The 14,726-nt window shown below is 51.8% G+C and overlaps 1 protein-coding gene across 4 annotated transcripts; it reads left to right on the top strand.

Moving 5' to 3' along the window:
- The first annotated feature begins 4,487 nt into the window (after window positions 1-4,487).
- Window positions 4,488-13,031, top strand: LOC109570037 (proteoglycan 3-like). Of its 4 annotated transcripts, none has more exons than XM_070804277.1 (6): window positions 4,488-4,685; window positions 9,388-9,524; window positions 9,961-10,253; window positions 10,735-10,866; window positions 11,997-12,108; window positions 12,869-13,031. In XM_070804277.1, the coding sequence occupies exons 2-6, from the start codon at window positions 9,464-9,466 to the stop codon at window positions 12,925-12,927; spliced, it is 657 nt and encodes a 218-aa protein (XP_070660378.1). In that variant the 5' UTR covers window positions 4,488-4,685; window positions 9,388-9,463; the 3' UTR covers window positions 12,928-13,031. The 4 variants fall into 4 exon arrangements, with proteins under 4 accessions (XP_070660378.1, XP_070660379.1, XP_070660380.1 ...); XM_070804278.1 differs by lacking the exon at window positions 4,488-4,685 and adding an exon at window positions 6,274-6,362; XM_070804279.1 differs by lacking the exon at window positions 4,488-4,685 and adding an exon at window positions 7,066-8,070.
- Window positions 13,032-14,726: the final 1,695 nt, after the last annotated feature.

Raw genomic sequence — 14,726 nt, 5'->3', positions numbered from 1 at the left:
CACTAGCTTTGTTCGTAGTGATGTTTTCTAAGGCCCACTTGACTTCACATTCCAGGATGTCTGGCTCTAGGTCAGTGATCATACTATCGTCATTATCTGGGTCATGATGATCTTTTTTGTACAGTTCTTCTGTGTATTCTTGCCACCTCTTCTTAACATCTTCTGCCTCTGTTAGGTCCATACGGTTTCTGTCCTTTATCGAGCCCATCTTTGCATGAAATATTCCCTCGGTATCTCCAATTTTCTTGAAGAGATCTCTAGTCTTTCCCATTCTGTTGTTTTCCTCTATTTCTTTGCAATGATCACTGAGGAAAGCCTTCTTAGCTCTAGTTGCTATTCACTGGAACTCTGCATTCAAATAAGTATATCTTTCCTTTTCTCCTTTGCTTTCCACTTCCCTTCTTTTCATAGCTATTTGTAAGGCCTCCTCAGACAGACATTTTGCCTTTTTGCATTTCTTTTTCTTGGAGATGGTCTTGATCCCTGTCTCCTGTACAATGTCATGAACCTCCATCCATAGTTCTTCAGGCACTCTATTTATCAGATCCAATCCCTTGATTCTATTTCCCACTTCCACTGTATAATCGTTAGGGATTTGATTTAGGTCATACCTGAATGGTGTAGTGATTTTCCCTACTTTCTTCAATTTAAATCTGAATTTGGCAATAAGGAGTTCATGAACTGAACCACAGTCAGCTCCCAGTCTTGTTTTTGCTGAGTGTACAGAGCTTCTCCATCTTTGGCTGCAAAGAACATAGTTTTTGGCAAAACTCTATTAGCCTTTGTTCTGCTTCATTCTGTACTCCAAGGCCAAATTTGCCTGTTACTCCAGGTGTTTCTTGACTTCTTACTTTTGCATTCCAGTCGCCTATAATGAAAACGACATCTGTTTTGGGTGTTAGTTCTAGAAGGTCTTGAAGGTGTTCATAGAACCATTCAACTTCAGCTTCTTCAGCATTACTGATCGGGACATAGACTTGGATTACCATGATATTGAATGGTTTGACTTGGAAAGGAACAGAGATCATTCTGTCGTTTTTGAGATTGCATCCAAGTACTGCATTTGGGACTCTTTTGTTGACTATGATGGCTACTCCATTTCTTCTAATGGATTCTCGCCCACAGTAGTAGATATAATGGTCATCTGAGTTAAATTCACCCATTCCAGTCCATTTTAGTTCACTGATTCCTAAAATGTCAATGTTCACTCTTGCCATCTTCTGTTTGACCACTTCCAATTTGCCTTGATTCATGGACCTAACATTCCAGGTTCCTATGCAATATTGCTCTTTATAGCATCGGACCTTCCTTCCATCAGCAGTCACATCTGCCACTGGTAGCACCTGCAAAGCACATGCCCAGTAATGGGGTGTCCTATGGAAACAATATGTGGGCCCCTTCCTCTCTCTCTAAGAAGGCCCCATGGACCCCACACTACAGTCTCCTTCAGAGTGATAACTTCTAGTCCTTTTTATGGAACACAGTAGGGTGGGGAGACATGATCTTTACAAGGCAGAAAGCTCTTGGGTGGGGCTAAGCAGAGAAGATCAGTGTCTGGAAGGAAAAGAAATCCATTTCAGGAAAGCACTTTTATTGCTGGGGGTGGGAGGGCCCAGGTGGAGGCTGCCCAGATGATCCACCTCAGTAGAAAGAGTGGAACAGGGGGCTGAGCCTCAGTGAGTGACTGCAGGGTGTCCTGTGAAGACACAGCAGGAAGGGCTCTCAGCCTCTTGTTCCCCTGACTCAGCCCCAGGAGGGTCTTTCCCTCCCCACCCCACACCGAGGTGGAGATGAGTCTAGAGACCCAGGAGGCCCCTCTCCGGAGGTCTGGCTCTTCCTAGCCCCTCCCCTCTAGGCTTGCTGTCGGTCACCCCTCTCCCACCTCCCCTCAGGTGCCCAGGGTCACACATGTAGCCGCTGCCCCAGGGATGGCCGGCTGCCCGGGACGCAAATTCCAGGCACTGATGGCAAGCTAGTGAAGGGTATCCAGTGACCCCTGAGGAGGCGAGAGGGAAGGAGAGGGGCTGCGGCTTGGGAAGGGAAGCAGGTAGGCAGCACTGGCCTGTCCGTGCCTGCTGCTGCTGCTGCCTGCCCGGCATCCCCCTTAAAGGGGGGCTGGACCATGCTGGACACCGGCTGGCCAGCTGAAATGGAGACCCATATCGATGGTCACCCTCACATTCTCTGTGTCCCAGGGACATATGCATCCCTCTGGCTCTAACAAGAGGAAGGCAGGCGTGGCCACCCCATCCTACGGATGAGGAGTCAGGCTCGTCTTCCTGCCCAGGTTGGACAGTCGGAGACCGAGTGGGACTTCCACACACATATCCTGATCCTAAATGTTTGGCAGGACTTCCCTGGTCCCGTCTCCGGTCTTCAAGTTGGACTCTCAACGCACTGTACTTGCATCTCCATGTCTGAGGGCATTTTCTCCCACAAACGGCTATTGCCTTAGTGTGCCTGGATAGTAACAAGTCCCTGGGAACAGTCCACAGCTCCCAGGAGTGAGTGTGTGAGAATTGCAGTCCTTTGCCCCCTCGAGTGGAATAATTCTGGGGCGTGTATTGGGCACCACTTCCCAGGGTTTCCCAGCAGGATCAACTTGCAGTTATCCACTGAGGAAGCTGGCTTTATCACACACAGTGTATTGGCTGCCTTCTCTTCCCCGTGTGAACCCTCCTCTGAGTTCCAGCACCTCCCAAATACTCTACTTGCTCAAATTCTGTTTCAGGGTCTGTATCTGGGGACTTAGCATAAGTCAAACTGCTATTAAAATATGTACAACTCTGTGTGAGGTCTCAGAATATGATAAGACACAGCTTCAGGAACATAAGGATGATTGCCATACAAGCACCAAGTGAAATTTGCTCAGTTGTGTTCAACTATTTTCGAGCCTATGGACTGAAGCCTGCCAGGCTCTTCTGTCCATAGAATTCTCCAGGCAAGAATACTGGAGCGGGTTGTCATTCTTTCTCCAGGGAACACAAAAGAATCTGCTACTTGTTTCTGCTTATTGTGCATCTGTAAAGCACCCCAGCCGTTGCGAGTGCAGGCACGTGTGCTAAGGCACTTCCGTCATACCCAACTCTCTGTGACCCCATGGACTGCAGCTGGTCAGGCTCCTCCATCCATGGGATTCTCTAGGCAGGAATGCTGGTCTGGGTTGACGTGCGCTCCTCCAGGGGATCTTCCCAACCCAGTGATTGAACTCATGTCTCTTACGTCACCTGCCTTTTCAGGTGGCTTAGTTACCACTCGTGCTAACTGGGAAGCCCCTAGCTGTGGCAGGCACCTTCGAGGATGGCCTTGTGTGATCAGTAACTATTGTCCCTTCGACAGAACCAGGCTTAGAGAAGTGGTGACCTGGTTTGTGCCCCAGGCTGACCATCAGAATGTGACCCATGGAGGGATGCAAGGATCTCCAGAGCGTGGCCTTTCAGTCAGCAGGATTTCATGGCTGGAAGTGTTGGCTGCTTCCTAGACATGATCACATGGGATACACATGGAGGGGAGGCAGGAGACCGTGCACTACCTTTTAAAAGAGTCATTTGCGTGTGGCTGTGCTGGTCTTCATCACTGCGCGCAGGCTCTCTCTGGTTGCAACAGTGAGGACTACCCTCTAGTTGCAGCTCAGGGCTCAGTTGCCCCGCGACACCTGGCATCTTCCCAGACCAGGGACTGGACCAGTGTCCCTTGCCTTGCAAGGTGGACTCGTAACCACTGGACCATCAGGGAAGCCCCGAGTCCTCTACTCTTGTGTTCCCCTTGGGGCACAGGATTCCAACCTCGCTGGAGCCGAGGGAGTCCCAGTCCGAGGTGAGGAAGGAGGGCGTCCTGAACCCTCTGCTGGGGGTGCGGTGAGAAAGTAAGGCGTCAATGCCGTGAAGCCCTTTTCTCCAGAATTGCTGAAATTCACAGAAGTATAGAAGGTCCAACGGTCTTAGAGGCAAAGGAAAAACCTCACTTAAAAATAATTTCATTTTTTATGTATTTGATTTGGCTGTGTTGGGTCTTCCTTGGAGCTCAAAGGCTTCTCTAGCTGTGGCCCTGAACTGTAGAACTCAGGCGCTCAGGAGCTGTGTCTCACAGGCTCTGTTCGTGGCAGCTAGTGGGATCTAATTCCCTGACCAGGGATAGAACCCCGGCCCCTGATTTGGGAGCTTGGAGTCTCAGCCAATGGATCACCAGGGAAGTCCCACCCCAAGGCCTTAAGCAAATCAAGAACCTTAATGTTTTGAGTGTGGCCCCGATAGGAGAGGCTACTTACGCAAGTTTGTAGAGTGAGGTAAAAAATTAAGAAATCAAACCGAGGTCCACTGTACCTGCTGTTGTCTAGATTTCCATGACGGCGGTTTTCCGACACAACTTACGGGTTCAGCCCTGTGCTGGAGCAGAGCTTTCGCTCCTGTCCTCAGGGACTTTGTGTTCTGCTGTGGGGAGGCGTTGCTTCTCTTTGTTCCAGAATTAATCATAAAGAGCAACAAAGTCCCTCGTTTATGAAGCATTAAATATGTGCTGGGCTCTGACTTTGTGCTCAGGGAGACTTCATCTCATTCCTCACAAATCTCTTCTGTTGGCGGTGTGTTAGAGGCAGAGGTGTGACTTCTATCTCTGGGGGTTAAATCAACAAGGAGGCATTTGGGCTCCTGGAAAGATCCTGTGTCTTGACGTGGCTCCATCACAGGGTGAGTCTCCTCTGGGACAATTCCCCGCGCAGTCTACGATACAGTGCAGGCGACAGGCCGCATCTTACGCATCCTTAGATACATTTTAAATACAGTAGGAGCGCTGGCCTGATATCCCCACATGTGGGGTTCGTGTCACCCTCCCCTGCAAAACGATGCTAACTAAGCCCTGGGCAGTTCAGCTGGCGTCTTTACAGCAGAGTCCCTGGAGTTCCTTACATCATCCTGAACACAGAGCGGGCCCTCAGCTGCCGCGAGCCAGTGTGAGGAACTCCGCCTGTGGCAAAGGTCATGAGGAAGAAGGCTCAGCATACACAAAGGTGGTATCGAGCCTCAGGAGTCCCCCTGGAAATTCTCAAGCACCCACCCCCAAAACCAGAGTCTGCCTACTTTACTGCTTTGTGCTCTCACCTACACCTCTGACTTTACAGGGGGCTGTCCCCCACCACCTCTCTCTGAAAAAGAGTTAACTTACAGCTCCAGTTGGTAATGTTCCTGGGCGTGACAAGAGTGTTTCAACCTACAGACTCCTTTGGAAGTCCTCTAGCCTGCCTGAACAGGTTCTTCCGGCCACATTTGATTGTTCACAGCCTCCCAACCATGAGAGGCATGAGATGTTCTAAACTATCTAAATACAGATTCCTTTGAGCAGTTAAAAGATTGATTAGAAATTGTATTGGTGAAGGGTTTTTCACTTGTTGGGCCAATGTTTGCTGCTAAGTTTCCATATGCCTTACCTACTGTGTCCCTGGGAGTGTATTGATTAATATAATTAGTGTAAAGGAATGTAAGGAGGAGCTTTAATGTTTGAAACCTTGGACCCTTGAGTTAATTCTCTTCTTGTTATAGCCCACCACACCTTTGCCCTATAGGAATGCAACTTTATCTAATGCTTTCAGAGGGTGGCGCCTGACTTTAGAATAATCACCTTTTGAGAAAAATAAGTTTTCTGAAGAAAGGGTCATAAAATGTTAACAGGCCTCCTGGCCAGAACATGATGTAAATCACCTAAACTTTTGCATATGATAAGTTTGAAAGCCTGGCTTCGATTAGGATCAAGGACTGCTGTCCTTGCATGACTCTACCCCTTCCCCCATTATCCTCTATGTACAACTTAAGGTATAAAAACTACTTTGGAATATAAAGTGCGGGCCTTGTTCACCGAAGCTTGGTCTCCCCATGTCGTTCTTTCTCTCGCCTTCTGGCTGAATTCCCATCTGGACCGTGGAGGCTCGTCAAGCCTACTAATTGTGCCTGGGCTTCTAAGATCTGACCAGGGAGGCCTTAGTGTCTCCTCTCCTTTGGGAGAACGGGAGGACGCCTGTGGCCTATGTAGGTGATGAAACTCCTTGTCTTGGAACTTTATTAGCTTTCCATGTAAACCAAGTTATTCAGCCTCTTTTCTCTGCTGAATTTTCCTACTGAGCCTTCCTTATTCTATTACTCTTCATATCTCTAATTAATATTTAATTAAAGCTATTGTATCCAGTTCGCTGACCCCGTCCCTGCTTCGAATTCCCTGGATCCACTGGGGCTGGACCGCAGCACTCAGCCAACTCTCGGTGTGTAGTAGTTGACCAGGGGGACAGTTGGGTCCTGGTTTCCTTACAAAGGCTACCCCGAGCCCACATGCCTGGCACTGTCCTCGGAGCGTTACTGGAGCAGATCTCATTAGAGGTAGGTGCTGTCATCAGCCTTGGTTTGTGGATGGGAATATTGAGACCCGAGTGGCTGACTCTGGAGTGGCGATTGCATTTTACAACACAGCACACTGCCCTCTGCGAGATGTGGGGCTGACGGACCTCACACAAGGGGCAGAGCTGAAACCCCTACGAACAGAGATGCACGCGGTAAGCTAGAGAGGTGGGGTTTCACGGATGCTGAAAAGGTAGGCGCCATTACCTAATGGGTAACAGTTGAGCGAATCAAAGACAGCAAGGTCATGGGAGTCACTCACTAGGCTCAGACATGCGTCTTCGACCTCGCCGTGTGGCCTTGGGCAAGTCACTTCCCCTCTCTGATGGATCTGTCGACTAGAACGGCGGTGCCTAAGGCCCTCAGGTGAACGTAAAGACTAAGAGGGTAGGATAAGGATACAAAAGCCTTACTGAAGCACAGCGTTGGGATGGTGTGGAGCTCCAGAAATGTTATGTCCAGACTTCCAGCCCCATGGTTAAGACTCTGAGCTTCCCCTGCAGGGCATGTGGGACCGATCCTTGGTTGGGGAAGTAAGACTCTGCCTGCCTCGTGGCAAGGCCTAGAAAGCTGTTTCCAGTTTCACACTGGGCCACATCATCATGATGTCGAGGGGGCCCCTGAAGTCACTGGGATGTCTTTGCCCAGGGTCAGCCTAGGGGAGAGGCCGGAGAGAGGGATGGGATTCCAGGGACAGGAGGCCAAGGGTAGGCAGGCGGATAAGGAGCCGGAAGGCCTGTCTCTGACTTGTCGTGTGGTCTTGGGCAACTTATTTCAGCTCTCTGAGAGGCTGTTTCCTAATGTGTGAAACAGGGACGTTTACATGAAACAGCGCTTGAAAAGCATATCATGGCGTTGGTTTGCAACACCAGCCGATGTTATTGGTCATCCCAACTGCTGTGTGGAATGGTGTCCCTGGCCTGGGCCCAGGACTGGCAGAATAATGGAGGAGTGCCTAGGCCTCCACTCCTCCTCCAAGGGAAGTCTCCAGCTTGAAATCTGAAGACCAGGTTTTCCCTCTCTGGAATTGACCAATTCCCCCCAAGCCCCAAGTCAGGTAGATAAGCTGAGGGTCGGGTCCGTTGGCCCCGGGAGATAACGGCTGAGACCGTTACTCTGTAATCAGCCCAGAAGTGGCCTCTCAGACACTTCTTCATTTGCAGGGCCCCGGGGAGAGCAGAGGCCAGGCAAGAAAGCCTAGGTGACCTGTCACTGGTGCCCTGAGCGCTGGGCTGGAATCCAAGGTACAAAAATACTGCACAGCTAGGCTACCCCAGAGTGGAGGCAACACCCTGACAGGTGCATGGGCTCTGGGCCATGATGTCCGGCAAAATCAAGCCTCAGCCCTTGCTGGCCTCTCCTTGGATTGCAGTGAATGTGGCTGGAACTTGACTGATGAATACTTGACGTTTGTTCATCACGGTACTTTTGCAGTGATTCTGACTTTTGAGAAAGATTGCATGAAATGTTTATTTATCTTGACTACTGAATTCTTTAGTGTCCCCTTGAACTCTGCAACTGAGCTGAGTGCCTCATTTGCTGCCTCTTGTGCCGACCGTGGGGGCTGGTGGATTGGAAGGGAAGCGTGGCCCACAGAGAATGGGAAGACTCAGTACGAAGGTCTCCACTCCAGCTGTTGCTTCCTTATGAGAAGATCTGCCTCTAGGCTGGACAACAAGGCCTGAACTAGGTCAATGAACTTGAGAGAGGCAGTTTTGCTTTTTTGAGGACATTTGGAAATGTGTGGAGACATATCAGAGTGACTTAACGGTGCTGAACTTTCTACAAAACATAGGAGAACCCCTCCACCGACCCCCATCAAAGAATGATTTGACTCCCAACAATAATTGTGCAAAGGCTGAGAGCCTTGATCGAGAGCCACGGTATAAAGGAAAGAGCATGCGTTTTTCATCTTAAAGATGAGAAAGAGATGGAGAGAGAGGAGAGGGAGAAACAGGAAGAGAGTGAAGAAGGGAAAGAGGGGGAGAGACAGACACAGAGAGGGAGAGAAGGTTTTGAGCCTCAAAGGCTTAGTAATCCCAGCTCCCCCACTTCCCACACAACCTTGGCAAGTCACCTGCCCTCTCTGAATCTCACTCTTCACATCAGTGAAGTCGGGCTGATCGCACGTCCTCGTGGGACCGAGGTGAGGAAGGTGAGGATCCAGGGATGTGACACACAGGAAGCGAGCACACACGGCCTAACAAGAGCTCAGGAGGGCCGAGCCTCCCTTACCTCCCCCTCCTCCCCCTGGTCTCCCTGCCCCCGGATCCTCCATGGCATTTGCTGGAAAACTGACCCAGGGAAGGCTGCTTCTGGGACTGAGGAGGATTGTACAGACCTGCACCCTTTAGGGGCACTGATAAAAATTCAGTCTGGACAGTAGTCACGGGGGCTTCTGGAGCCTACTAGGGTGTTGGGACATCTATGGCCAAACAGGAGGCAGGTCCCTACGTCCCAAAAGAGTGCAGGGCCCAAGGGTGGGAGGACTGAGCCAACCTCTTATCAGCCCCGCTGTCCAACCCCTGAGCCTGGGGCAATCCTCCTGGCCTCTTCCCATTTCCCCAAACCCTGGTATAAGGGCAGCTTCTGTGTGCCAACAGCCAGAGGCTGAGAGCAGAGGCTTCAGACTCTCAGGAGGTAAGACTCCCTCGGCTTCCCCGGGAGGACAGGTCCAGGGCTGGGAAGAACCCGGGCTCTGTATGGGAACCAGCGGGGACTCCGGTCCTGTGCACCTTAATGACCCCTGTCCTCCCCCTTCTTCCCCAGTGTGTCTGACTCTGGCCCTGAAGGTGAGCACGCTTGTTCTTGCAGGAATGCTGGTCTGAGCTGAGCTCTGTCCCAGGGAGCAGTGATGTTCTCTCAGGAAAAGGGACTTGAGCTGACAACCCCCTGCTCTTCCCCTGATCCTCCAGCTCGGGGTCTGTTCGCTGGGAGACAAGGAAGCTCTCTACTTTGCCCTTTAACCTACCAGTTGAGCAGACCCTGCCTCTCCACTGTGTTCCAGGGGCCGTGCAGACACAAGGGAAGACCTCAGGAGGGATCGTGGAGCTGTGTGTCTGTCATAAGACGACTGTAGGAACATGAAAGGCTGCCTGCTCCTGCTCCTTCTGCTGCTGGGGACAGTTTCTGCTCTCTATCTGGGTGAGTGCTCCCCTTCCCTTCTCATCCATCTTCCGCTCATCTTTCTTGCATCATTTTTTGTTCTGGTAGGTCCAGGGCCACAGCCCACTGTTCAGTTGCCCCAGCCCCTCTCTAGTTAGATTTCTCCCGGACCCAGAGCTGTGACCTGAACATTCCCCCAGGGCTCCTTTCCAAGGAAAAACACCCCTCTGTGAAGATGAGGGCTTCTCACATCTCTCCCTCCCAAATTACCCACACGTGGTGTCAGCTGGGATCAGGTTCTCATGCAACTGTGTGTGTGATGCAAGAATTCTGGCTCATCCAACCCCCAAGGGATCCTTCCCGTCTTTGGTTCCAGATGGCATCCGTAGTAAGACTGGGTGGAGCTATCAGAGCTGTCCGTGGTCCTGGAGGAAGGTGGTACCTGGTCTGATGCTGGGGTATTTCTTTTTTCCAGAGAAGGATGTCCCCCATCTGGGTGATCTGGAGACACAGGCAGACCTGAGCCAGGACTCTGAAGGCTCAGGGGGGCAGGAAGGAGAGCTGGCCCTGAGTGGTGAGGTGCTTGAGTCGGGAAGAGAGGAAGCCGAGGACACCCACGATGATGAGGGGGCCTCAGACCCAGATGACTTAGATGAGGACATGCAGTGCCCCAAGGAAGAGGAGACAGTGCAACTTCTGGGCAGTCCTGAGTGCAAGACCTGCCGCTACAGGCTGGTGGGGACCCCAAGGCGGTTTAGGAAAGCTCAGGTATATGGCAGCGAGGCTGCTACGGGGGACCTGGGATGGAGAGACGGGATTGGATTCAATGTTCTGTTTCTTGTTATTTAGACTAGTGGTTCTCTTAGCCTAATATGCATCAGAAAAGAAAGTGAAAGAAAGAAAGTAAAGTTGCTCAGTTGTGTTCGACACTTGCGACCCGATGGACTGTAGCCAACCAGGGTCTTCTGTGCATGGAATTTTCCAGGCAAGAGTACTGGAGTGGGTTGCCATTTCCTTCTGCAGGGGATCTTCCCAACCCAGGGATCAAACCAAAGTCTCCCGCATTGCAGGCGGATTGTTTACCAGCTGAGCCGCCAGGGAAGCCCAAAGAAAGGCACAAGAGATGGGATTCAGGGGGAGCAGTAGATATCTGATTTCTGATTTGCAAATGGATGTGGGGTCTGTCCTGGAGACTCAGGAACTTAACATGAAAACAGTGAATTTTCTCTCCCGCCTGTTCTCTCTGCAGAGAGTCTGCAGGAAGTGCTACCGAGGCAACCTCGCCTCCATCCACAACTTTAATGTCAACCTTATCATCCATCGCTTGAGCACAACGACCAACTACGGACAGGTCTGGATTGGAGGCTTCATCAGAGGTCGGGTAAGTGAGGGGCCCGTGTCCAGGGAGAGGAAGCTCTTTCTTTCTGTCCTTTATAAAAAGGTTGGTTTAATACTGGGAAGTCAATCCCCTATCTTTTAAAAGCCTTTTTCTTGTATTCATATTTGCCCACACACGGGCTTTCTCTAGGTGTGGTTGGGGCACCCTCTGGCTGTGGGGCATGGGTTTCTTATTGAGGTGGCTTTGCTTGTTGGGGCACACAGAATCGAGAGCCCCACTCAGCAGTGGGAGCACAAGTGGGTGCTCTGCGGCATGTGGGGTCTTCCAGAACCAGGGATCGAACCCACGGCCCCTGCAAGGGCAGGCAGCTTCTTCACCACTGGACCACCAGGGAAGGCCCGGGGCTCGGGCGTTTCTGAGCGCCTCAAGGCACCACCTGCCCCCACCGAGCCTCATCCTGGCCCCGGAAGCCGGCTTGTGCTGACGTAGGAGACGTGATGACTGAGCGCTTCTCCTCCTCACCCGTGTTCAGTGGCTTCACGCTTGCAGCTTGAAATCTGCCCTGGTGGGTGCGTTTGCACAGAGAAATGGACAGTTATCATAAACAGGGTTCTTTCTTTCGTCTGCCTCACACTCTCCACCAGAGCTGGCTGTGAAATGTCTACCAGTCCGTCACTGGAGTCAGGAGACAAGAGTTCACACCCAGCTTGGTCCCTTAGTGGCTGAATGCCTGCCTCCGTATTTCGGTGTCCTCATCTCTGAGGGGGTCCTTCTCTCAGAGTGACCCTGGGGGCTGTGCCTGAGTAAGTGCTCTCAGCTGTGGTCCCGGGACCAGAGTATCAGCATCACCCGGTAGCTTGTTGAAATACAGGATCCTGGGCCGCACCCCAGACGTCCTGGATCAGAATCCACATTTCCACCAGATCGCCAGGAGATGTGTCTGCTCAGTGAAGTTTGAGAAGCCTGCTCTGCGTGAGAGCTGGAAGCGATGTTTGTTCTTCCGTGTCATTACCTGTAAACCGTTGGGGGTGGGTCTGTACGGTGGGGTCCTATCCAGGTGACACAGTGAGAGGAGATTATAGACGTCCAGGAGGGATGCTCAGGGGACTTAGGAGCCCCAGCACCTGTCTTCCTGGACCTCCGCCCTCTGACCCAGCCTCTCTCTTCTGTAGTTACGGTGCAGGAGATTTTTCTGGACTGATGGGAGTTACTGGAATTTTGCATTCTGGGCTGCAGGACAACCTAGGTTTGGGAGAGGCCGTTGTGTGGCCCTGTGCACCAGAGGTGAGGGGGCCAGGCGCCTGGGCAAGGTGGTGGTGGGGGGGTGGACCCACACACACGCCCCTGTGAGCTGCACAGACACGCCTCCCCTCACACAGCCTCCCCCACTGGAGAACCCCGCCCTGTGTGTGAGCCGGGCTGAGGTGCAGGGATCCTCAGAGCCAAGGTGAGGGGTCCTGGACGGGCTGGGGGCTCTGTGTCCTCCAGACTCAGCGAGGCTCCCTCCCTTCCTCTGATGGGTCGGTGACAAGGAGAGAGTGTGGGACAAACAGGAGGGGCACTCGATAATGTGAAGTGTGGCCGAGGGACACGGGAAAGATGTGGGAACTAGGGCCAGCTGACAGATGATTCCCCAGCTCCCAACAGCAGGGCTGCCCGACGTGCGGGAGTTTAGAACAGGGGCGAAGACCACACGGGCTGCTCAGATGGCCGAGGTCCACATCTGGCTCCATTCACTGCTTGTCTGCTGAGATCAGGGCAGGTTATCACTCCCCCGAGCCTCAGTTTTCCCATCTGTGAAGTGGGAGTGCTGGCAGCCCTGACCTCCTGGCATCACTGTGAGGATGGAAGGACAGTCCATAGGAAGCCCTTAGCACACTGTCTCTGCAAGAGAAGAGATCAGTGATCGTGGCTAGCTGGGACATGGGGAGACACACGGCCCTCGGCTTGGCCGGCAAAGGTCAGCTGAGAGGTGCCTGGCCGGGCACTGGGGGACACAGGCCACACTCAGGTGGACTGACAGCACTGTGCTGTCTGCCTGCAGGGGGTCACTGGCGACGAGCTTCATGCAAAAGGCGGCTGCCCTTCGTCTGCTCCTACTAAGCTGGAGGTGGGAGACCCTGCCCCCCACCCCCTTGCCTGCCTGCTTCACCCTCGGCCCTCTTGCCCCGAAGCCTCCCGGTTCATAAAGCCACGTTCTCACAGCATCTCCTGACTGTTGTCTCTTTGTTGCGCACTTTGGAGGAGTCCTCTGGTTGGAGAATCCTGGAAACCCTTGTTCTGGCTTTGCGGGCAGGGCAGGGGGACTTTGAGAAGTAACAGCTGGAGTGGGACTCCTGCCGGCGGGGCGGGAGCGGGTGGCACTGGGGGGTTTCTCTGCAGTGGCCCCTGGTGGCAGCAGCGACTGGGCGGGGGTCCTGCTCCTGAAGGCCCCCCCCAGGGTCTGGGGGAGGATGCCCCTGTTGAGGAGCCCTATTTGTTTGGATTCAATAAGGCCTGTGGTTTAGGGGCAGAGTGGCGGCTTTCCAAAATGCAGGGGTTGTGTCAGATTTGAGAACTGGGAGGAGCCATGAGGTCGTGCCTGGGGCCCCCATATGATGGGGCAAGGAGAAAGGGTCTCTCAGGGCACCTGGCTCTTCCAGCCCTGAGCTGTTTTCACCTCGGAGACTGGCCCGTTTTCTATTCTCCCACCTGCCTGCTGCTGTTCAGGTGCTCAGTCATGTCCCATCTTTGCGACCCCATGGACAGCAGCACACCAGACTTTCTGTCCTTTACTAAGTCCCGGAGTCCACCCAAACCCATGTCCATTGAGCCGGTGATGCCATCCAACCATCTCATCCTCTGTCGTCCCCTTCTCCTCCCACCTTCCATCTTTCCCAGCATCAGGGTCTTTTCAAATGAGTCAGCTCTTTGCATCATGTGGCCAAAGTATTGCAGTTTCAGCTTCAACATCAGTCCTTCCAATGGATATTCAGGACTGAGTTCCTTTAGGATGGACTGGTTGGATCTGCTTGCAGTCCCAGGGATTCTCCCAAGAGTCTTCTCCAACACCACAGTTCAAAAGCATCAATGCTTTGGCGCTCAGCTTTCTTTAGAGTCCAATGCTCACATTTGAACATGGCTAAAGGAAAAACCATAGCTTTGATTATACCAATCTTTGTCAGCAAAGTGACAAAGTGCTTTTTATTATGCTGTCTAGGTTGGTCATAGCTTTTCTTCCAAGGAGTAAGCGTGTTTTAATTTCGAGGCGGCAGTCACCATCTGCAGTGATTTTGGAGCCCAGGAAAAGAAAATCTGTCACTGTTTCCACTTTTCCCCTTCTATTTTGCAGGAAGTGATGGGACTGGATGCCATGATCTTAGTTTTCTGAATGTTGAGCTTTAAGCCAACTTTTTTCTCTCTCTCCTTTCTCTATCCTCTTTCACTTTTATCAAGAGGCTCTTTAGTTCTTCTTCAATTTCTGCCATACGGGTAGTGTCATCTGCATATCTGAGGCTATTGATATTTTTCCCGGCAATCTTTATTCCAGCTTGTGATTCATCCAGCCTGGCATTTCTCACGATGTACTCTGCATATAAGTTAAATAAGCAGGGTGACAATATATAGCCTTGACATAATGCTTTTCCTATTTTGAACCAATCCATTGTTCCATGTCCAGTTCTAACTGTTGCTTCCTGACCTGCATACAGATTTCTTAGGAGGCAGGTCAGGTGGTCTGGTATTCCCATCTCTTTAAGAATTTCACAGTTTATTGTGATCCATGCAGTCAAAGGCTTTAGCAATAAAGCAGACATTTTCCTGGAATTCCCTTTCTTTCTCTCTGATCCAAGGATGTTGGCAATGTGATCTCTGGTTCCTCTGCCTTTTCTGAGTCCAGCTTATACATCTGGAAGTTCTCGGTT

Source organism: Bos indicus, chromosome 15 (assembly GCF_029378745.1).
Source record: "Bos indicus isolate NIAB-ARS_2022 breed Sahiwal x Tharparkar chromosome 15, NIAB-ARS_B.indTharparkar_mat_pri_1.0, whole genome shotgun sequence".
In the NCBI taxonomy this organism is placed as follows: Eukaryota; Metazoa; Chordata; class Mammalia; order Artiodactyla; family Bovidae; genus Bos; species Bos indicus.
Note: the sequence above shows the minus strand (reverse complement) of the source record. Positions and strands in the feature narration are given on the sequence as shown.